A 23,937-nucleotide genomic window follows, 5' to 3' on the forward strand; every position below is an offset into this window, starting at 1 on the left:
TAACTTTATTGTGCTGTATATTATATATGCAGCCGAAGACGCTCCTAATTGGATAGGCCATTGTCAGCTGCAGAGGGTATATTACTGACATCACTATTTTCTTCTCCTAGTAAATTGATGACAGTCATTTTTAAGAAAAGTCTTCAATAATATTTTGTGGGATGCAGGAATACCAAGAGCTCTGACAATGCTTCTATTTCATGGTTTTTGCAATCTAATCTTAACCTAGAAATATTACTTGAAAATAAAATGGTTGAGAATTGTCATTTATTTACAGCTGACACTTTGACATTTTAAATTAACTGTTCTTAGAGAGCTTTGAATAAGACTGGAGGAAAATGACACATTTGGCCAATGCTATTATCGGATTTGTCAAAATTGGTGTAATTTATGTTAAATATTTGTCAAGAATTTGGTGGAATAGACTTGAGATTTCCCTCCTATCATTTGTTTTGCGTAAGAGAACTAATAATAAAAATTGTGATTTCAGTAACAATACCACTGAAGTCCCGGTGCAAGAACCGCCGCAGCCGCCCAGTTCTGAACCACCAGCTCCAAGCACACAGGAGGTACCTGTTGTGAAATCCTGGGCCCAGACCAATAACAAGCACACTGGACAAGGAGATGGTAAGCATCTGCAAACTTGAATGAGTAATTTTCTGACTTTGATTCGTGTATATTATGTTTGTTGATATGCTTTTTTTTAAACAAACAATTTTTAACGAGGTATTTTTGGCATAACAAACAGCCACAGTACAAAGAACAGTAATCAAAAAACAGCCGCTGTCATCCGTCCCTCCAACCCTCTCAAGGCGAACTTGATCTTTTCCAGGTCGAGAAACCTCGTCATGTCGGTTAACCAGGCCTCTAACTTCGGAAGCCTAGACTCCCTCCAAGCCAGTAGTATCCGTCGCCGGGCTACCAAGGAGGAAAAGGCCAGAACATCTGCTTCTCCCTCCTCCTGAACACCCGGGTCCTCCAACACCCCAAAGATCGCTACCCCTGGACTCATTTCCACCCCTGTCTTCAATACCCTGGACATGACATCCGTGAACCCCGGCCAATGTCCCGTAAGTTTTGGACATGCCCAGAACATATGGACATGGTTCGCTGGTCCACCCGCACATCTGACACACTTGTCTTCCACCCCAAAAAATCTACTCATCCGGGTCGCTGTCATGTGGGCCCGGTGCACCATCTTAAACTGGATCAAGCTGAGCCTTGCGCATGTAGCTATCGCATTGACCCTGCTCAGCACCTCCGCCCATAGGCCGTCCTCCATCTCACCCCCCAGTTCCTGCTCCCACTTGCGCTTCAGCTCCTCTGTATGCATCTCCTCCGTCCCCTTTAATTCTTTGTAGATGTCAGAGCTCCCCTCCCTCAACCATCCCCTAGACACTACCCTATCTGGAATCCCTCTTCGTGGCAGGAGTGGGAAGGATGGTACCTGCCTGCGCAGAAAGTCTTGCACCTGTAGATATCTGAAATCATTCCCTGCTGTCAGCCCGAACGTCTCCTCCAGCGCCCTTATGCTAGGAAAGCTCCCTTCCAGAAGCAGGTCCCCCATCTTCTCAATCCCCGCCCTTTGCCATACCCAAAATCCCCGATCTAAGCTCCCTGGAGTGAACCGAATATTGTTACATATTGGGGACTAAACTGACGCCCTCACTGCACCAACAGATCTCCTCCATTGGCCCCAGATCCTCAGGGCTGCCACCACCACGGCGGGAACGGCAATGGTGCCGTTATCAGCGCCCCTAAGCTGAGACCACTTCCATTCGCTCCCAAGCCACCCCTGTCCCCACCACCCACTTCCTTATCACTACAATATTGGCCGCCCAGTAATAATTACTAAAATTTGGCAGGGCAAGCCCCCCCTCTCCCCGATTCCTCTCGAGCATCACCTTTTTCACCTGTGGGGACTAACCCGCCCATACAAAGCCCAAAATGATTTTGTTGATCCTCTTTTTAAAAAAAAAAGTATGAGAAATCGGGAGGCATTGGAACACAAATAAAAATCTCGGCAATATCGTCATCTTAACCATCTGCCACCTCCCATCTCCGAAACTCGCCCCATATCTGCTCAACCAGTCGGGACAAGTTCAACTTATGTAACCGGTCCCAGTCGCGGGCCACTTGTATCCCCAGATACCTAAAGCTGTCCCTAACTAACCTGAACGGTAGCTCCCCCAGCCGACCTTCCTGGCCTCTTGCCGGGACTACGTACATCTCACTCTTCGTCATATTCAGTTTGTATCCCGAGAACCGGCCAAATCCCCCCAGAATTGTCATAATCTCCCTCATCCCTGCACCCACCTAACTGATAGATTCATTCTTGCTCACCTGTCAGCCACAGAAATACACAGCAACAGTTGGTGGCAGCTCTTCTAGTTTGTCTCTCTTACGCCCATTGATCCGTCATCAGCGTATGCCACTTGTATTCCTCATCATCTGTTTACCCGTTTAATTTTGAAACGTGTTCCTTGTACGAGGTGAGAAATTAAAACATGAATTGGCCTCCTTGCTCACAGAGACTGCAATATCTTTGCCTGACTGACTCCCCATATTTTGCACTAATCTTTTGACCAACATTATCTTTTATCATTCCATATTAGGCTCTTATATCTGAAAAGTATGATGCATTGCCTCCTGCAGAACCTGCCTACTAGTTTAAGCCGTTGCTTTAAATTAGGTTTATAAACTGACCAATGCTTTCAAATAAGTCTTAATTCAGCAGGCCAGTGGTTACTGCATCTATATTAAACACGCATGCATATAAAATAAACCATACTTGTCTTATAACCGACTTCACAAGAATGCCGTTATCAGGAGAAACAACTTTACACTATGAGAAGAGAATGCAGATTAATTAGCAAGTGGACTCTGATTAGTAGAGGCATTGCCATGGATATGGCACCAGTTGATGGTGACTGGCAGTTAACTGCCAAGCATTGTTTAAAATTTAAACCAGGAATCTTAACTCTAATTGGTCAAGGCATTACCCTGAGGAATGCACCAGCAAATTACTATCACCTATTTTGATGAGGTGAAACAGGCGTAATATGTGCCCATGTTCTTTCAATAAAGAACATGCCCCTGTGTAGTAATATGCATTGCTTCCAGTGTGTACACATACATATAACACTGAGCCTGACGGACAATCCTAAATTGGATTTTGGCATAATTTGTTTTTAGGACACTGGAGATTATTTAGCAAATGTTGTCTAATTGTGGAATCATAGCTAATATTGGACACTATGTTTTGAGTTTCGCAAGCATGGGCTGGTTGGGTACAGTCTGTACCGTGCCTGTTTCTAATAGCCTGGGTCATGTTGCATACGATCCACCTTTGGGCTGGACGGCCCACAGACCTAACATCATACCGGCACCTAAATTCATAAAATACATTACTCATTTCCAATATTTGCTAGATTTAAATCCATAGCATGTAATCATTCTCTTTCAGGTCTTAATGGGCTCTATCCAGCGCTCAAAAGTCCAGCTTTGAAATGGGGCAGTCAAATTAACTCCCTTTCCTTGAAGTAAGAGTTGAGAAATCTGGCAGGGGTTTTCTATCATGATCTACTGTAAGCCTACCTTCACTGATCAATATAGGCATTGGGATTCTTGCAGTTCCATGCGTTATAAGATTGGCCTTACTGGCAACCTCTTGTATAGAACCTGAGCCATTTGCTCACCATACAAGCTTGATGATAGGGTGTATCAAAACATCCTGCGGGATAATGGCTACCCTGCTGAGATCATTTTGCGCTGTAAATCACATGAACGGGCATAAAGCCGTCACTTTGGGCCCTGGAAAGTGGCCTAAAATGATCAGATTAGCCTAAAATGGCAAGGTATCTCAAACATTTGAGCAACAAGGAAGCTAGTTTTTTCACGCTGCTGTTATGCAGTAGCGACATGAGTGGTATTAGCCACTAATGGGATGCTTGCTACCTGCCAAGCCAAAAGGGTTATCACGTGAGTAATGGGATGGGATCAGTATCATTGTATGTGTTGACAACCTAATTCTATCTGACCAGCATCACCCACAATTCCACGACATCTCTTTTCTGGTGTTCTGGTAATCTGATATTGTCAATGGGGGAAAATAGAATCCCATCTTTTCAGGACTTGGCACATACCTGGTATTCTTGCTCTTGGTTCCACCAATCTCCCCGCCTGTTCACTTCAGCTAGGCCAAGCAATTCATAATCTCGATAACCTATTCACGCCACAGCAGTACGTCAAACCCTAAATCCTTGCACCACAACTGACTTGTCTTTTCCCACCTAGCCCATGTTACAGCTGTAATCCTTGTTCTTGCACTTGTTTGCAAATCTTGTATGACCCACATGACTTTGTAAATCCGCTTCTATCTTTAATTTCAGTAAAATTTGGTCCTCTGTACACTTTTTTGTTGCATCCCCTCCCCAGCCTATCCCCTCACAGCATTCAACCACTTCAGTCCTGTTGTCAGCTATCTTTGACAACTAACTTTCCTGTGTTGCTTCTCACAACATACTTAAAGGCTTCCTCCAAACTTATCCTTTTTTGACTGCATTTTCATCTTTCCCAACATGTTTTTCCCTTCAGTGCTAATGCTTTCCTGTGACAAGTGCCTCTGAATAGTTTGCTTTATTAAAGACAGTATGAAAAAATGTTGCAGTACTGGAATTTTGAGCTTACCTATTGGATCATGGAAATATGTGTTCCTGGCTCCTTATTCTGTGATTTTCTTTTCAAAAAATCAATTCAGGAATCCAGTGTTTAAACACTCACTTTCAGCATGAGTTCCCCACCCTGCAGGCAGCTGGAGATCAAAAGGAGATACCAGATGAGGCCTCTGCACCTGGACCTAACTTGCGTCCACAAAGTAAGTGACTTTTTAAATTGTGTTGCCATTTCTTAAGTGTCTCACTTTCTGTCATCACGCAGCTACTTTGAGCCAGTTGGTGCAGTATAGTCTCTAGTACCATAGCACCCTGTGCCAGTTATCAATTTTTATTACTCTTAGGATGGGTGGGGGCCCTAGATTTAGAACTTTAGCCTCCTAGACTTCACTAGTGTTGTCCCTGTGCTAGAGCTCCTGTTTTGGATAATGTTTTCTTTGTGGGGTGGTGACCGTTCAGGTGAAAGCAGCAGTTGCCAAATCTGTGACACTGCGACTCACTCTGGGGCACAGCGGGAGGGGTAAAGGTAAACAGGACCGTAGTGATAGGAGACTCGATGGAGATTCGGTGGCCACAAGATGCTGTGCTGCCTCCTGCATGCCAAGGTCAAGGATATCTCGGAGCGACTGCAGAACATTGTCAAGGGGGAGGCTGAGCAACCGGAAATCATTTTGCATGTTGGCACAAATTAGGTAAATAGAAATAGGAATGAGGTCCTGAGGAGTGATTTATAGAGAGCTAGGAAAAAGGTTAAGAATTAGGACCTTGAGGGTGGTAATCTCTGGATTACTTCCACTGCCACATGCTACTGAGGGTAAGAACAGGAGAATATCGCAGCAGAATGCATGGCTAAAGGATTAGTGCAGGGATTCAGATTCTTAAATCATTGGGATCTTTTCTACGATGGGTTGCACCTGAACTGGAGGGAGACCAACATCCCAGGGAGCAGATTTGCAAGGGAGGGTTTAAACTAGATTGGTAGGGGGATGGGATCATCAGCTGCAGGGAAGCAAATGAAGGGCTGAAAGGAGAGGCAGTGCTCAGCAATGGCAAGCTGAATAGATATGATAGGTAGGAGCATGGCAAGGAGTGGGGAAAACCTGTTGGATTTCAATGCAAGAGGCTGACAGGTAAGGCTGATTAACTTGGCATGGATAGGTACATGAGGCTGGGATACTATAGCCATAACTGAAACATGGCTCGGAGGGACAGGACTGGCAGCTTAATTCTCCAAGATACAGGTGCTTTAGGCGGGACAGAGATGGAGGAAAGAGAGGAGGAGTTGCATTTTTGATTAAGGGGAGCATCAATGCACTAGTCAGAGATGAAATAACCGAGTGATCATCTAGCGAGGCCTTGTGGGTGGAACTAAGAAATACGGCGATGGTGACCTTATTGGGGTTGTATTATAGGCCCCCAAATAGTCAACGGGAATTAGAAGAACAGATATGCAGGGAGATTGGGGAGACTTGCAGGAGTAAAAGGGTTGCCATAGGTGATTTCAATTTTCCTAACATAGACTGGGACTACCACAGTGTTAAGAGCTTAGATGGGGTGGAATTTAAGCGTGTTCAGAAAAGTTTCCGTAGGCAGTATGTGGCAAAAGGGCAAAACGTGACCTACTCTTGGAAAATAGGGCAGGGCATGTGACTGAGATGACGGGGGAGGCACTTTGGGACCAGGGACCACTATTAATTTTTAAATAGTTATGGAAAGGGACAAAACTGGTCCACCGGTTCCAGTTCTAAATTGGGGCACGGTGAATTTTGATGGAATTAGACAGGAGCTTGCATGGGTTGATTGAAGTAGCTTGTTTCAGGGCAAAGGGCCTTCCAGCAAGTGGGAGGCCTTTAAAAGTGAAATAGCTAGAGTTCGGGGTCTATATATTTCTGTTAGGGTGAAGGGCAAGGCTGGCAGGAATAGGGAACCCTGGATGACAGAACATATTGAGGTTTGGCCAGGAAACAGGAGGCATGGTTCAGGTACAAGGAGCTAGAATCCAGGGATTCCCTGGAGGTGTACAGAGGATACAGGAGTATACTCGAGAAGGAAATTAGGAGGGCAAAAAGGGGGCATGAGGTGGCGTTGGCTGAGAGGACTAAGGTGAATCCAGCAGGATTCTTAAATATATTAAAGGAATTTGAATAATTAGAGAGAGAAGAGGACCCCTCAAGGACATAAGTGGGCACATATGCATGGAACCGCAGGAGATGGCTGAGGTTCTTGATGAATATTTCTCCTCTATTTACTGTGGAGAAAGACATGAAGACTTGAGAACCTGGGAAGGTTAGTTGTTCATATATTGGGGACAGTTCGCATTACAGTAGAGGAGGTGTTGGATGGGATGGATGTATGAGAATGGATAAATCTCCTGGCCCTGACCAGGTATATCCAATAAAAAATTGCGGGAGCCCAAGCTGAGATATATGCATCATCGCTGGGCTCGGGTGAGGTACCAGAAGACAGGGTAGCAAATGTTGTGTCCTTTTTTAGGAAGGGATGCAAAGAAAAACCTGGGAATTATAGACCGGTAAGCCTAACATCTGTGGTGGGTATGTTACGAGAGAACATTCTGAGGGATAAGATATCAAGGCATTTGGAAAGACGAGGGCTGATTCGGAGTAGTCAGCACAGCTTTGTGCATGGGAGATCATGCCGCACAAATTTGTTAAAAGTTCTTTGATGAAGTGACCGGGAAGGTTGACGAGGGCAATGCAGTAGATGCAGTCTATATGGACTTCAGTAAGGCCTTTGATAACAGTTCCACATGGTAGCCTGCTCTGGAAGGTTAATCGTATGGAATGCAGGAAGAGCTGGCAAATTGGGAATACAATTGGCTTAATGGTAGGAAATAGAAGGTAATGGCGGAAGGGTGCCTGTGACTAGTGGTGTGCCTCAGGGGCCAGTGCTTGGCCCATTGCTGTTTGCTATCTATATCAATGAGATGCACAAGGCATGGTCAGTAAGTTTCCAGATGACATTAAAATAGAAACAGCCATGGGGACCAAATTCACACCTCAATATGCCAACATCTTCATGCACAAGTTTGAACAAGACCTCGCCACACAAGACCTTCAACCGACGTTATACAACGGATACATCGATGACATTTTTTTCCTTTGGACCCACGGTGAAGAATCACTGAAACAACTACACGATGACAAGTTCCATCCCACCATCAGACGCACCATGGACCACTCTCCGAAATCGGTTGCACTCTTGGACCCACTCATCTCCATCAAGGATGGTCACCTCAGCACTTTGCTTCACCGCAAGCCCACGGATAACCTCACGATATTCCACTTCTCCAGCTTCAACCCTAAACACATTAAAGAAGCCATCCCCTATGGACAAGCCCTCCGTACACACCGGATCTGCTCAGACGAGGAGAAGCGTAACAGACATCTACAGACGTTGAAAGATATTCTTGTACGAACGGGATATGGCGCTCGACTCATCGATCGACAGTTCAAACGCGCCACAGCAAAAATCAGCACCGACCTCCTCGGAAGACAAAATGGGACACAACCGACAGAGTACCCTTTGTCGTCCAGTACTTCCCTGGAGTGGAGAAACTACGACAGCTTCGCAGCCTTCAACACGTCATCGATGAGGATGAACACCTTGCCAAGGTCATCCCCACGACTTGCCTTCAAACAACCGCGCAACCTCAAACAAACCATTGTTTGCAGCAAACTACCCAGCCTTCAGAACAGCGACCATGACACGACACAACCCTGCCATGGCAATCTCTGCAAGACATGCCAGATCATCGACATGGGCACCACCATTACATGTGAGAACACCACCCACCAGGTGCGACTCGACCGACGTTGTCTACCTCATACGCTGCAGGAAAAGATGTCCCGAAGCGTGGTATATTGGCGAGACCATGCAGAAGCTGCGGCAACGGATGAATGGACATCACGCGACAATCGCCAGGCAGGAATATTCCCTTCCAGTCGGAGAACACATCAGTAGTCAAGGGCATCCAGCCTCTGACTTCCGGGTAAGCGTTCTCCAAGGCTGTCTTCAGGACGTGCGACAACGCAAAATCGCCGAACCGAAATTTATAGTCAAGGTCCGCACACATGAGTATATATGTGTTTCTGGAACATACCTCTTCATTCACCTGAGGAAGGAGCAGTGCTCTGAAAGCTAGTGATTTGAAACAAACCTGTTGGACTTTAACCTGGGGTTAAACGCGTCCAACGCGGCATCTCCATATCACTAAGTGGTATTGTAGAGAGTGAGGAATGTTATCAAAAATTGCAGCAGGACCTTGATTAGCTGGGGAAGTGGGCCGAGAAATGGCAATGGAGTTCAATACAGACACGTGTGAGGTGTTGCATTTTGGAAAGTCAAATCAAGGCAGGACTTTCACAGTGAATGGTAGGACCTGGGGGGGGGGATCGCGGAACAGAGGGACCTTGGAGTTCAGGTGCACGGTTCTATAAATATGGAGTCACAGGTAGATAGGGCAGTGAAGAAGGCTTGGCATGCTGCCCTTCATCAGTCAATGCAATGAGTATAGAAGTTGGGAAGTTATGTTGCAGTTGAACAGGATTTTGGTGAGGCTGCACCTGAAGTATTGTGTTCAGTTTTGGTCGCCTTACTATAGGAAAGATGTTATTAAACTGGAGAGAGTGCAGAAAAGATTTACAAGAATGTTGTTAGGGAGAGATTTGACAGACCAGGACTTTTTTCTTTGGAGCGTAAGAGACTGAGGGGTGATCTTATCGAGATGTACAAGATCATGAGAGGCATGGATAGGGTGAGTACACTCTTGTCTTTTTCCCAGGGTTGGGGAATCGAGAACTAGAGGGCATAGGTTTAAGTTAAGAGGGGAAAGAATTAATGAGAACCTGAGGAGCAACTTTTTTTTACACAGTGGTACGTATGTGGGATGAGCAGCTGGAGGAAGTGGTTGAGGCAGGTTCATTGACACATTTGAAAGGCATTTGGACAGATACATGGATAGGAAATGTTTAGATGGATAGGGCCAAATGGGGTTAGCTTAGATGGCCCTTTTGGTATGGACCAGTTTGGGCTGAAGGGGCTGTCTCTGTGCCGTATATTCTATCATTGTATGATTCCTGCAGCTGTTTGTCGAATACAGAATAACTTCTTTATCTGGCACTACCAACCAATAATGTTCTATGAACTGGAATTTCCAATATCACCGAACACAAATCATTACTTCACCAACCGGAAACAATTCAGAAATAAACTGGAGCCCGGAGGGTCATTGAGTCATCTCATTATGGCTATGCAAACTTTCCTGCAGAGGCACTGTGTTATGGGCCAGGGTTTAGAAAACCTCAAAAGTGTATCATGGAGTTCAACCTGACCCACAACTTTTCATAGATTGTGGTTATGGGGAGCACACGAGCCTACCTTACAGGTCTGATGCACCAAAGATCCACAGTAAACCTCTTAACAACTATCAACACCAATATATCCCCCAAAGAATACAGTACTCTATAAGTAACTCTTAATCTTTCCTTGCAACATCCATACGACAAAAAAAAACTGGTCACAGAAAGACATCAGGTTTAACTTCTCTACTGAAACATGTATTATTTTTTAAATCACCAAACTATCTGTATACAGTCTTTAGATTGCAGAGAGAGAAAGAGAGACTAATACATCTTCTTGCTGTGACTGCAGCTCTCCAACTCTCAAAACGAAACTAACCACACCCTGTAGTAAATAGCCTAAAACGAAAGTAAAGACAGCCCAGCTCCACCCACTCTGACATCACTGCAGCTCTCTAATAAACACCCATTTCTTAAAGGTACACCCACTACAGCTACTCTTATAAACACTCATTTCTTAGACACGCATTTCTTAAAGGTTCTCTCACATAACAACTGGTAGTCCTCCTTGTTAATAACCACCATTATAATTTGTGCATCTGGTATTGCATTCTGCATTATCATGAATTTAAAAAAAAAAAGATTTAGAATACCCAATTTTTTTTTCCAATTAAGGGGCAATTTAGCATGGCCAATCCACCTAACCTGCACATCTTTGGCTTGTGGGGGTGAAGCCCATGCAGACACGGGCAGAATGTGCGAACTCCAAGATACTGGCAACGGTACTGGTGGCTAGGCTGGATAGTTACCCAGGATAACACTGATAGTTACCCAGGGCTGGAATTCGAACCCGGGTCCTCAGCGCTGTAGTCCCAGTGCTAATCACTGTGCCACATGCCGCCATTATCATGAATTATAAATTATGAATTATAAACCCCATCCTGCCATTATGGCATCCAAAAAATCCATTGATAAATGTAACACACCATTAACTGGCATTTGTTTTGATCAACCGGCAACTCCCATTCCCATAGCATGCTGGATAACAAAAATTTTATTGTATCCTGAACTATTAAAACTTAGATAAATTCTTTTTTTTAAAATCTTTTTATTCTCCACATTTTCATCAAACAAACAAAAGAAAAACGAACATAATAACAATCCCCAAGAAACAACAACCCCCTCCATATACAATCCAGTACATCCATTTGTGCATTCCAGGTAAAAGTTCACAGCAAAACGGTAAACCCCCAAGTGTTCAATGGCAACAAGTTTTTGAAAGTAGATAATAAACAGTCCCCATGAATTGTAGAACCTCTCATTCATCCCCCTCGGCTCAAATTTCATCTTCCTGAGGACCCGCCTCCGGGCAATCAAGACCCCCAAATCAAGACATCTTCCACTCCCTCGAAGAGTCGGCTCATCATTACCCTCGTGAGGTGTGACTTCAGCTGTATCAGTCCCAACCTTGTGCATGATGTTGAGGCATTCGTTCTTCGTAGCACCTCTCACCACAACCCTCCTTCCATTACCTCCCCCAACTCTTTTTCCCACTTGGCCACAGTCCCTTCCATGGACATCCCGTTCTCCTCCGGAATCTTCCCGTAAATTGCCAACGCCACCCCCTTCTCCAATCCCCCTGCCATCGATACATCTTCCAACAATGAGAGGGCCGGTGCTATTGGGAAGCTACAGGTTCTGAAACCTTCCCCTTGCCCCAGTCCATACTTCTCCCCCAACTCTTCCAATATTGCAAAACGTCCCCCCAGGGACATGTCATTTAATACCCTAATTCCCATCTCCGAAACCTCCCATTCAGCCTTCCCAGCTCGAACCTGTGATTCCCTCTGATCGGCATCTTCCCTGACCCAGTCCCCAACTCGGAGCTCCCTCAACTGCCTCCAAATGTTCAGTGTTGCCGCCACCACCGAACTCGCAGGGTGCTTGCTCTGGGCCATCGGAAGAGACGCTGCTACCAGCTTTGACCCCCAACACAAACCATCCTCCATCTTAACCCACTGGGATTCTCTCTCGCTCTCTCTCGCGGCTCCCCCAATGACCCAACTCCGGTGACCAATTTGTCCACTAACTTGAAAAATTGCTTGGGTAAAAAAAACTGGCAGACACTGAAACAAAAACAAAAAAAAAATTGCAGCAACACAGTCATTTTAATCCCCTGCACCTAACCCGCCAATGACAGAGGGGGGTTGTCCCGCCTTGCCAAGTCAGCTTTCACCCTCTGCACCAAACTAGTAAAATTGTACCTACGGAGCTTCCCCCAGCCCCCAAAGGCCCGTGCCATCTGCACCCCCAGGTACCTAAAAGTGGGTTGCTGTCCTGCGAAATGGCTGCCGTCCCCACTCCTGGCTGGGACCATAAAATACTCGTCTCCAAATTTAGTTTATATCCTGGAAACGACCCAAATCGTTGGAGAAGTCCCATATGTTCCCCACCGACTTGCTCTGCTCTGAAATATACAATACCTTGTCTGTGTACAGCGATATCTTATGTTCCATCTACCCCTGCCCCGCCCCGCACTATCCCTTTCCGCAGTCCGAACTCCATAAAATGATGGCCAGTGGCTCTATCGCTAATGCAAGTAGCAGGGGGAACATAGGACACCCTTGTCTGGTACCTTGCAGATTAAGGTACTCTGAGCTCATATTATTTGTGTGGACACTGGCCAGCGGTTCCCTATGCAATAACCGTTCTCATTCAGTAAATCTCGGCCAAAACCCAAATCTCTCTAGGACCACCATCAAGTACCCCACTCTATGCGATTGGACACCTTTTCCACATCTGGCGCCACAACCACCTCCGACTCCTTTCCCTCGGCTGGCATTATGATTACGTTTAATAACGTTCTGACATTCAAAAATAGCTGCCTTCCTTTCACAAACCCTGTCTGGTCTTCCCCTTCAGGAGGCACCCCTCCAGCCTAGCCACCAGCCTTCGCCGGTATCTTGGCATCTACATTCAGTAACAATATGGGCCTGCATAATCCACACTCCATCAGGCCTTTATCCTTTAACAACATGATTTGGAAACAACTCCCCTCCCTATCGCCTCCTCAAACATCCCCACCATCAGTGGCTCCAATTTGTGTTTGAACTTCTTATAATACTCATTGGGAACCCATCGGGCCCAGGTGCCTTAGAACAAAGAACAAAGAAAAGTACAGCACAGGAACAGGCCCTATGGCCCTCCTAACCTGTGCCGACCGTGCTGTCTGTCTAAGCTAAGATCTTCTACACTTCCGGGGTCCATATCCCTCTATTCCCATCCTATTCATGTATTTATCGAGATGCCCCTTAAACGTCACTATCGTCCCTGCTTCCACCACCACCTCCGGCAGCGAGTTCCAGACACCCACTACCCTCTGTATAAAAAAACTTGGCTCGTACATCTCCTCTAAACCTTGCCCCTCATATCTTAAATCTGTGCCCCCTAGTAATTGACCCCTCTACCCTGGGAAAAAGGCTCTGACTATCCACCCTGTCTATGCCCCTCATGAATTTGTTGACCTCTATCAGGTCGCCCCTCAACCTCCGTCGTTCCAGTGAGAACAAACCGAGTTTATTCAACCTCTCCTCATAGCTAATGCCCACCATAGCAGGCAACATCCTGGTAAATCATTTCTGCACCCTCTCTAAAGCCTCCACGTTCTTATAGTGTGACGACCAGAATTGAACACTATACTCCCAAGTGTGGCCTAACTAATACAACTGCAACATGACTCGCCAATTTTTATACTCAATGCCCCGGCCAATGAAGGCAAGCATGCCGTATATCTTCTTAACTACCTTCTCCACCTGTGTTGCCCCTTTCAGTGACCTGTGGACCTGTACACCTAAATCTTTCTGACTGTCAATACTCTTGAGGGTTCTACCATTCACTGTATAATTCCCTACCTGTATTAGACCTTCTAAAATGCATTACCTCACATTTGTCCGGATTAAACTCCATCTGCCATCTCTCCTCCCAAGTCTCCAAATGATCTAAATCCTGTTGTATCCTCTGACAGTCCTCATCGCTATCCGCAATTCCACCAAACTTTGTGTCGTCCGCAAACTTAATAATCAGACCAGTTACAATTTCCTCCAACTCATTTATATATATATATATATATATATATATATATATACTACTACCAAAACAAAAGTCCCAGCACTGATCCCTGTGGAACACCACTAGTCAGAGCCCTCCAATCAGAAAAGCACCCTTCCATTGCTACTCTCTGCCTTCTATGACCTAGTCAGTTCTGTATTTATCTACCACTGACGTAAGGCTCACCGACCTGTAGTTCCCTGGATTATCCTTGCTACCCTTCTTAAACAAAGGAACAACAGTGGTTATTCTCCAGTCCTCTGGGACATCACCTGAAGACAGTGAGGATCCAAAGATTTCTATCAAGGCCTCAGCAATTTCCTCTCTTGCGTCCTTCAATATTCTGGGGTAGATCCCATCAGGCCCTGGGGACTTATCTACCTTAATATTTTTCAAGATGCCCAACACCTCGTCTTTTTGGCTCTCAATGTGACCCAGGCTATCTACACACCTTTCTCTAGACTCAACATTCACCAATGCCTTCTCTTTGGTGAATACTGATGCAAAGTATTCATTCCGTACCTCGCCCATTTCCTCTGGCTCCACGCGTAGATTCCCTCGCCTGTCCTTCAGTGGGCCAACCCTTTACCTGGCTACCCTCTTGCTTTTTATGTACATGTAAAAAGCCGTGGGATTTTCCGTAACCCTATTTGCCAATGACTTTTTGTGACCCCTTTTAGCCTTCATGATTTCTTGCTTAAGTTCCTTCCTACTTTCCTTGTATCCCACACAGGCTTTGTCTGTTCCCAGCCTTCTAGCCCTGACAAGTGCCTCCTTTTTCTTTTTGACGAGGCCTACAATATCTCTCGTTATCCACGATTCCCGAAATTTATTTATTCTTCTTCAGCACAGGAACATGCCGGTCCTGAATTCCTTTCAACTGACATTTGAAAGCCTCCCACATGTCAGATGTTGATTTTACCCTCAAACATCCGCCCCCAATTTAGATTCTTCAGTTCCCACCTAATATTTTTATAATTAGCCTTTCCCCAATTTAGCATTCACCCTAGGACCACTCTTATCCTTGTCCACCTGCACTTTAAAACTTACTGAATTGTGGTCACTGTTCCCGAAATACTCCCTTACTGGAACTTCTATCACTTGGCCGGGCTCATTCCCCAATCCCAGGTCCAGTACAGCCGCTTCCCTTGTTGGACTATCTACATACTGTTTTAAGAAGCTCTCCTGGATGCTTCTTACAAACTCTGCCCCGTCCAAGCCCCTAGCACTAAGTGAGTCTCAGTCAGTATTGGGGAAGTTAGTCTCCCATTACAGATTACATTTTTCCAACTTGTTCCCCCACCAATCACTCCAATCTGGCCCCATCTTTCTCCTCCAGCCTCGGATACTCCAACCCGCCCAGGAACTCCCTCGTTCCTCTCCAGGTGGCTCTGAAATTTGGATAAATTCTTAAATGGGGTTAGATCAAAATGAAAGTGCAGTGTAGCAGTGAGAACAGAGGAATAAGGATAGGTCATTCAGCCTATCAAATCTATTCTTCCACTCAGCTGAGTCGTCAGATCTGTACTATAACTACATTCCTGTCTTGGATGAATATTGTTCTATACCCTTGCCTCAGTGATTTATTGCCAGGGGACTGGAGTACAAGAACAAGAAGGTCTTGCTACAATTGTGTAGGAATTTGGCAAGACCACACCGTAGTACTATGCACAGTTTTGGTCTCCATATCTAAGGGAGAAAACCTTGGAGACAGTCAGGTGATAGTCCACTAGCTTGATTCCTGGGGTTAAAAGATAGTCCTATGATGAGAGGTTGAGTAAATTGGGCCTTTATTCTCTTGCGCTTAGAGGAATGTGAGGAAATCTCATTGAAATGCACAAGATTCCGAAGGATCTTGATGGGATAGATACGGAGTGGCTATCTCTCCATTGGGAAATCTAGAATACGTGGGCACAATCTCTGGGTGAGAGTTTGTCATTAACTCTGAGCGTTGTGAATTCTTGTCATTCCCTACCTGAGAGGGTTGCGGATGTGCCAGCATTTTTAAAGCTGAGTAAGGTCAATTTTTGATCTTTCAGGGAATCAAGAGATGGGAGTAGTGGGCAGGAATGTGGGATTAAGCAGATCAGCCATGTTAGTATTGAATGGTGGGGCAAGCTCGAGGGACCATATTGTGCATTCCTAAGTTTCCTGTTGCGTTCCAATAAAATTTGTCTTAAATTTCAATTGACCATCATCCATAGTCTTATACCAGAGAGAATTCCAGATTTCTACAATCCTTTGTCTGAAGAAAATTGCTTCCTTATTTTACTGCTGAATGCCTGGTTCTACTGGTAAGATTGTGTTTCCCTGTTATTCTCCACCAGAGGAAATAGATTCTTTATGTAATCTTGGGGTCCTTGCATTCATTTCTCCTTATCTAATCCTAAACAAATCAAAGAGCTCAGTACCAGACCATAAGACCTTAACCGGAAGCCGGGAAGGACTGAGGAAATGCTCGGTTGCAATAAATTTGCTTAGATTTAGGAGTGAATAGGTGCACTTCGCAAAGTGTCTTCCACTGCCATGTTGTGTAAAAAAAATTTGCCTTGGTTAATTGGAGATTATTAAAATAATGCCATCTGGTGGCTTGAAACTTGAACAGCATATTAACATTGTTTTGTTATGTAGAAACACATGGTATTGAATTAATCAATAGTACCTTTTATCATCCTCTCAGTATGGAGCCTGATTGATTATTTAAAAAAATTATGTTTCTGTCGATTTGCTTTAAATTTACACGCTTTTAAGCACAGGCAGTGTCATCTGATTCTACTGTTCTGGACTAAGTGAAATAGCTCGTCATGGCCGACATTCATGAGTCCTGTTAAAATTCTAAAATCTGTAATCATATCACTTCTCCATAATCTCTTCCTCTAGTGAGAATATGGCCATCCTTCCTTCCTCTGCCAGGGACTGGTATTGAACCCAGGTCTTCAGTGCCGTTGCAGCAGTACTAATCACTGCGCCACCGTGCTGCCCTTCATTAGTTTTTGTACATGATATAAATACAGATATAATTACAGAACAAAACGCAAAGGAAGTAGGAAACACGTAACAGGAAAGGGGGTCTTTCCCCCCTCCCCTTCTATTTTTATCTTTCTTTTTTACAAAACAACAAGAGAGAGGGGGGGGGGGGGGGGGCATCCAGGTGGTGCTCCTAATGCTATTTGCATTTCTCGGAGCAGTTGCCTGCGTTCCAGACCCCATCCACTCCTGATCTCCGCGCAGGCCCTGTCATTTTTCTCAGTCATTTTCCTCTTTCTTCACCCGTCCTGGGCATGTTTTTGCTAAAAAGTGATTGTTTTATGGATCCGTGGGAGGAGAACCACCTGACGTGTGACTGTTCAGTCCAACGTAATCACCTGAAGTCTTCCCTGTTAATTTATTTTTTATATATATTCATTCCAATTCATTATAAAATAAAAGTTACAAAAAGTGAAGTCTTGTTTGGTAATTTCTTTATTTAGTACTGTTTGGCGATGTATGTAGAAGGAAGTCGCACGTAAGGTAGCTCCCACTAGAATCCTTGGTTTTTGGTTCTTTTCACCCGGTTCCCAGGGGACAAATTCATCCCATTTGAGTCTTTTGTGTGAGGATGTCAAAAGGCGTAAAAAAGAATATTGGAAAGAAAGGTGTGAGCAGTAGCCATTTGAAGAAATTGACCAAGGTGCAGAGTCCTGCTGCATTGAATATGGCAGGTGAAAGCTCATTGGATGGGGTAGTACCTATTAAAGTGGACAAGCTGACCCAGGTAATAGCTGTCAAAATTGAAAGACAATTCGACCAGCATTTTGAGAGGCAAGGGAGATAAATGATGGCGACCCTCAAAAAATCTGTGAATGATACATTGGTCCTGGTAAAGAAGGCTTTGGGAAGACTTTGGAGACTACAGAAGCATGCCGAGGCGCTGAAGTGGATGGAGGAGACACTGTCGCGACTAGCGATCAGCTGGCCTCACTGGATGTCGAGCTGTGGAAGACAGGAACAAGTGCCTTGCTAGCAGGCTGAGTTTGACTGGTGAACGGGAGTGAGATGGGGGTGGTGCTGTCACTTGCTGGACCTGTTAGGTAGGTTTTGATGAGCCTAGAAGATGTGAATAGTGGGCGGAGGAGGGAGGTGTTGGTTAGAGAGGAAGTAGCTGGTGAATTTTGGGATAGGGGAGTGGAATAGAGTGCTGACTGACTGGGGGTTGTTCTTTGTCCCATCAGGAGGGTGGGGCAGACTGCCTCTTAATTGGGCCCTGGTTTTAGAGTTATGGAGGGGCCGTTCCCTCGAGGTGGAAATGGCTAACTTGATTTGGGGGGGGGGGGTTTGGTGAGAAACCCCCGGTTCGATTGGTTACGTGAAATGTGAGGGGTTAGGAGGCCCAGTGAAGCGAGCAAGAGTTATCTCTCATTTGAAGTGTTTGCGGGCTAATGTGCTTTTGCAGGAGACTGACCTGCGGGTGAAGGATCAGATTAGACTCCAAAGGGTTGGGTGAGCCAGGTGTTCCACTCGGATTTGACAGCAGGACCCGGGGTTGCGATACTAATTTACAAAAGAGTTTGGTTCTAGATGCGGAGGTGGTAGCGGACCAGAGTGGCAGGTATGTCATAGTGACGGGGACATTGGAGGTTAAGTTGGTGATTTTGGTGAGCCTATATGCTTCAACCTCTGACGATGTAGAGTTCATGAAGAGGCTGCTGGCAGTCATACCAGACATGGACACGCAGCAGCTGATGTTGGGGGAGATTTGAATTGCGTTCGGAATCCTAAGTTGGATTGGTCTAAGCCAAAGTTGTTGGCCCCCTTGGGGATAGCAAAGGTGCTGGCGGCATTCTTGAAGGAGATGGGTGGAGTGGATCCATGGTGGTTTTTTGCACCCTGGAGGCAGGGAATTTTCTTTTTATCTCTCCAGTGCACAACGTATACTCGCGCATCAGCGTTTTTGTGATGGGAAATCTCTGTTGCCAAGAGTGAGGAAAGCGGAATATTTTGCAATAATGATTTGGATCACGATCTGCACTTGCTGGATGCGGTCTTGGAAGTCGGTCCAACGTGGAGTTTGGATGTGGGGCTCTTTATAGATTTGGGGTTTTGTGTTGAGGTGGCCAGGGTGATTGAGCATGGGGAGTTTAACAAAAATGGGGAGGTGTTGCCAGAAGTGCTGTGGGAGGTCCTGAAGGTGTTGGTGAGAAGGGAGATAATCTCTCACAAGGTGCAGGTGGATAGGGAGGCAAGGGAAGCACCGCAATGGTTGGCGACGAGATATTGGAGGTGGACGGAAGGTACTCGAGTGACCCTACCTCAGAGCCCCTTGGCTAGAAAGAAGTTGCAGATGCAATTTGATCTATTATCTACAGATAAGGCGGTGCGCCAGTTGCGGCCCTCGAGGGGGGTAACATACGAATATTTGGAGAAGGCCAGTTGTGTCCTGGCTGGTCAGCTTAGGTAGCAGACAGACTCTCGAGAGATTGTCCGGTTTTGGGATTCGGGTTTGGGACTTATGTTGGCAGCGGACAAAGTCAACAAGCCGCCGGGGGAGGAGTCGGATATGCGGGAATTTCTGGAGGGAGTAGCATGTCTTATGATAGAGCAAGAGGATTGGGAAAGGCTGGAGGAGCCATTGGGGTAGAGGAGGTCCGGACCACGATTGGGTGCCTGCAGATGGGTAAGGCACTGGAGCCAGGTTCCCGGTGGAATTTTATGAAACGTTTGCTGCTCAACTGGTGCCGTTATAGGTGGAGATGTTCGAAGTTTTGTTGATCTTCCAGAGACGATGATGCAGGTATCCATCTCGCTTCTGTTAAAGAAGAATAGGGTCCAGTGGAGTGTGGGTCGTATCACCGGATTTCTTTATTAAATGTGAATGCCAAGATTTTGGTCAAGGCTTTAGCACTGAGGCTGGGGTGTGTCTCCCTCTTGGGGAAGATCAGACGAGGTTTGTGAAGGGGCGGCTACTGTCAGCAAATGTGAGGCGGCTTTTAAACTTCCATGGCAGAAGGTAGAGAGCAGGAGGTTAGTGTGGCATTGAATGCTGGGAAGGCTTTTGATGGGGCGGTATTTGTTTGCAGTGTTGGAACGGTTTGGGATAGGGCTAAACTCGTAGCGTGGGTTCAGTTGCTATACAAGTAGTAGTTCAGGATACTTTCAACTACATGGAACAATGTCCCCTCTTGTTTGCACTAGCAATTGAGTGTTTGGCAATTGCCCTGAAGGCTTCGGATAAGTGGAAAGGGATATTGGGGTTGGGGAGGGGGGCGGTGGTTGCTGGTTTTTCTGCCCAACTCCTTTGTTTTTGTGGGAGGGGGGGTGGAGAAATCATTTTTTTTTTTGGGTGGGTAAAGTGGCTAGGAATCAGTAGACGGTCCTCTGAGGGACAGGCAGTCAGAGAGCTTGTTGCTGCAAAGCCTGATTTATTATTATTGGGCGGCAAATGCGGAGAAGGTGGTGTTGGGGTCCGGAGGTTGTATGGGGGCAGATGAGGTTGGGGTCCTATAGGGGGTTGGGACTAAGGGTGTTAGTGACGGTCTCACTGCCGTTTTCCCCAGAGAAATATTCAATGTGCTCCATGTTCAAGATATGGAGACGACAATGTGGTATCGAAGTTGGTGCTGATCTTTGCAAACCATTTGTTTGAGCCGGCGAGGCTGGATGCTAGGTTTAGGGGAAGGGGGTGGAAGGGGTAAGGGACTTGTTTTAGAGGGGCAATTTGCGAACGTGGAGGAGTTGTCAGGAGAGATTTGGACTTTCACAGGCGGATGATTTTGGGTACCTACAGGTTCACAACTTTGCAAGAAAAGGTCTTCCTGCCATTCCCTTTGGTTCCTCGTTGGAGAGCGTTCTGTCACTGGTAGGAACAGAGGAGGGGAGCACGGGGATCTGTGGCAGGATTATGGCGGACGAGGCAATGTCTGGAGATGGTGACGGTGAAGTGGGAGAAGGATTTGGGCTCGGAGGTGGAGGATAGGGTGTGATGCAAGGCTCTGCGTAGGTGAATGCAACATTATGTGTGAGATTAGGGTTGACAGTACACAGGGCACATTTGACTAAGTCCAGGATGAGCAGGTTATTTGCAGGTGTGGAGGATGAGCACGAGTGGTGTGGCAGGCGCTCTGCTAATCAAGTTCACATGATTCTGGTCATTGGGTTCTGGGTCTCTTTTGGCACCATGTCGACGATTCTACAAATGGAACTAAAGCCCTGTCCCTTAGGGGCCATATTTGGGGTGTCGCACCTCCCAGAGATGCAGATTGGGGCGGGGGCAGATGTCCTGACCTTCGCCTCGCTGATTGCTCGAAGGTGTGTGCTGCTGTGGTGGTGGTCGGTTTCTCCACCCAGTGCCTCTGTATGGCTGGGAATTCTTATGGAATTTTTATATCTCAAGAAAGTTAACCACACCATGAGGGCAGTTGAGGGGTTCTACTGGAGATGGCAGCTGTTTATTCTATACTTTTAAAGAGCTGGTCACCGTTAGTTGTTAAGATGGGGAACTAGGGAAGAGGGAGGTCTTTCTGTTGGGGGTTGTGCTGCACAGGGGGAGCAGGAGGGGTTTGGGTGGTTTGTTATTTTATTAGGTGGGCTATTGTTTATGTATAAAATTTGAAAAATGTGAATAAAATTACTTTTTTATCGGGCGTCATTTGGTAAATTTGGTTCTTTTGATTTGCTGATTTCCATGCTAGTCGTATTAAAAATTTATTTTTAATAACGTTTTGTGTTACAGCAGATGAGTAATTTGCGACGTGACATGATAAATGTAGTATACTGGGATAATTGATCACCTTGGACTAATGGTTCCTGAACCTTTCTACCACTGGGATTTTCCTCATCTCCTGTCTCGATCTTTCATATAGTAATTGTTAAGAGATTGATCGCTGCAATTAATCACCAGTCCCAGTATTGCATCATGCAACTACAAAGATGGTAGAAGATTAACCATATGGACAGTGGTTTTTTTTTTTCTTATCGAGCAACTCCTATTTTAAAATGAGAAATGCTTCTGAAAAGGGATCAATAACAAAAGTATTTGTATTTTAACCTTTCGAATTGAGGCAAAAAATATTGAAAATAACAAAATATAAGGGAAACAAAAATGCAATTTACTTGTATTCAACATGTAGTCAATGCAGAAGTGAGTTTTGTGACTAAGGCCTGCAGTATCCGCAAGTGTAACATTACCATGTCAGTCATGTTTTGTAAATTCACAGCCACAGGTATTACATTCCGAATGGCATATCCAGTTGGGATCAGGTACAGCTTCTGATTGACCGAACAAGAAAACGTATTATATGTAAATATGTAAATTTTTGTTTGAACTGTGCAGATGTTGCTAGCTGGCGAGATGGTGGCGGGAAAACTATTCCTATTATACCTGGTGGATCCCTGGGCCAAGATGGTAAGCCTTGTAACTTAGAAGATGGAGGGACTGCCACATCAGAACCGAATGACAGCCACAAAGCTCTTGATAAGCAGGGAAAGGCACCATTGCCTCTGACTAAGATAAATGGACAGCTGATTATTCCACCGGCACCACAATTTAGAGGATTAATGCCATCTTATGTAAGTATTAAACGTTTGACTCTGGAAAGATGGTGAACATTAATAAAATATAGTAAATTTGCATTTATATAGCACCTTTCACATCCTTATGATGTTTCAAAGCCCTTTACAGCATAATTATTTTTGATGTGTTTGCAATTTCTGTACCGTGTGGATGTTTCATGTGACCTGGAAAACAGTGTACAGGTGCCCCTCAAATTGCTCAAAGCAAGCAAAACATGGTACCAAGGATGAGGGACTTCAGTTATGAGGAGAGATTGGAGAAGTTTGTTGATTTGATAGAGGTGTTCAATATCATGAAAGGTTTTGAGAGAGTAAATAACGTGAAACTGGCTCCAATGGCAGAAGAATCTGTAGTGAGGTGATTGGTTTTTTAAAATAGTCGATCAGCTGTCGTTTCTAAGACTCTATCCGAATCTGTTGTAAACCACAAACATCTTCATAATTTACCTTCACTGTTACCTGGAACCAACTTTTGTCTTAAAGTGTGCATTTAGATTATTAAACCCTAAGCTCTGGAATTCCTTCGCGAAACCCCTCCACCCCTCTCCTGCTTGAAGATGCTGCTTAAAACCAGCCTCTTTGCCAAGCTTCTGGGAGTCTCACTGATGTCATCCCCTAGGTCAGTTTTTGCCTGTTGCACTCCTGTGAAGTACCTTGGAAGATTTAAAATTTAACCAAGTATCTGTATTTATGCAATGTATGCACTGTATCAATGCAACTCATTCTTTCCACAGTTAAAGCTGTGAACTATTCAGCAAGTACACCAAAGTAATGAGGCAGAAATTTAGAACTGCAAACGTAAATTAATGCCATAGGAACCTGAAAATTCAATGAAACATTTTGAAGAAAAAACAAAGCTATCTACAAATGAAACAAGCTGCTCAGTTGTGTCCCTTTTTATTTTCAGATATCTCAATCTAAAATGCAAATTCCGCACAGACTACAATATCCTGCACCAAATACCAAGTAAGTATACTTACGATAAGTTCTGATAGTAACATATACAGCACATTATCCAGATCTGTCCTTATTTACAAAGCAGCTTGCTTCATGCTTCCAAAGATGGATGTATATTTTCACTTGTTTTCATAAATTCTTTGAGGTCAGTTAACTTAGACAGCTATATTGTCTCTTTGAACATATCTAAAATAAAGTGCAATGCTGGAATTGAAGTTCTAAAGAATTCTTTTAATTTGTAATAAAGTGTCCTGATAAAAATGACATACAGTTGAAATTAAGTTTGAATTAAGTGTCTACTTTTGGTGGGCACTACCTTATCCCCAGGCTGTATA

The 23,937-nt window shown here is 45.1% G+C and overlaps 1 protein-coding gene across 7 annotated transcripts in view; it reads left to right on the top strand.

Moving 5' to 3' along the window:
- Nucleotides 1-23,937, top strand: part of prrc2c (proline-rich coiled-coil 2C) — a 126,434-nt gene that overhangs the window by 45,606 nt on the left and 56,891 nt on the right. For all 7 annotated transcript variants that reach the window (XM_038794946.1, XM_038794942.1, XM_038794943.1 and 4 more), the window contains exons 4-7: nt 491-627; nt 4,760-4,876; nt 22,407-22,642; nt 23,553-23,611. In XM_038794946.1, the coding sequence (XP_038650874.1) occupies nt 491-627; nt 4,760-4,876; nt 22,407-22,642; nt 23,553-23,611 (549 nt within the window). The remainder of the gene's footprint in view (nt 1-490; nt 628-4,759; nt 4,877-22,406; nt 22,643-23,552; nt 23,612-23,937) is intronic.

The sequence above is a fragment of the Scyliorhinus canicula genome, chromosome 4 (genome assembly GCF_902713615.1).
Source record: "Scyliorhinus canicula chromosome 4, sScyCan1.1, whole genome shotgun sequence".
In the NCBI taxonomy this organism is placed as follows: domain Eukaryota; kingdom Metazoa; phylum Chordata; class Chondrichthyes; order Carcharhiniformes; family Scyliorhinidae; genus Scyliorhinus; species Scyliorhinus canicula.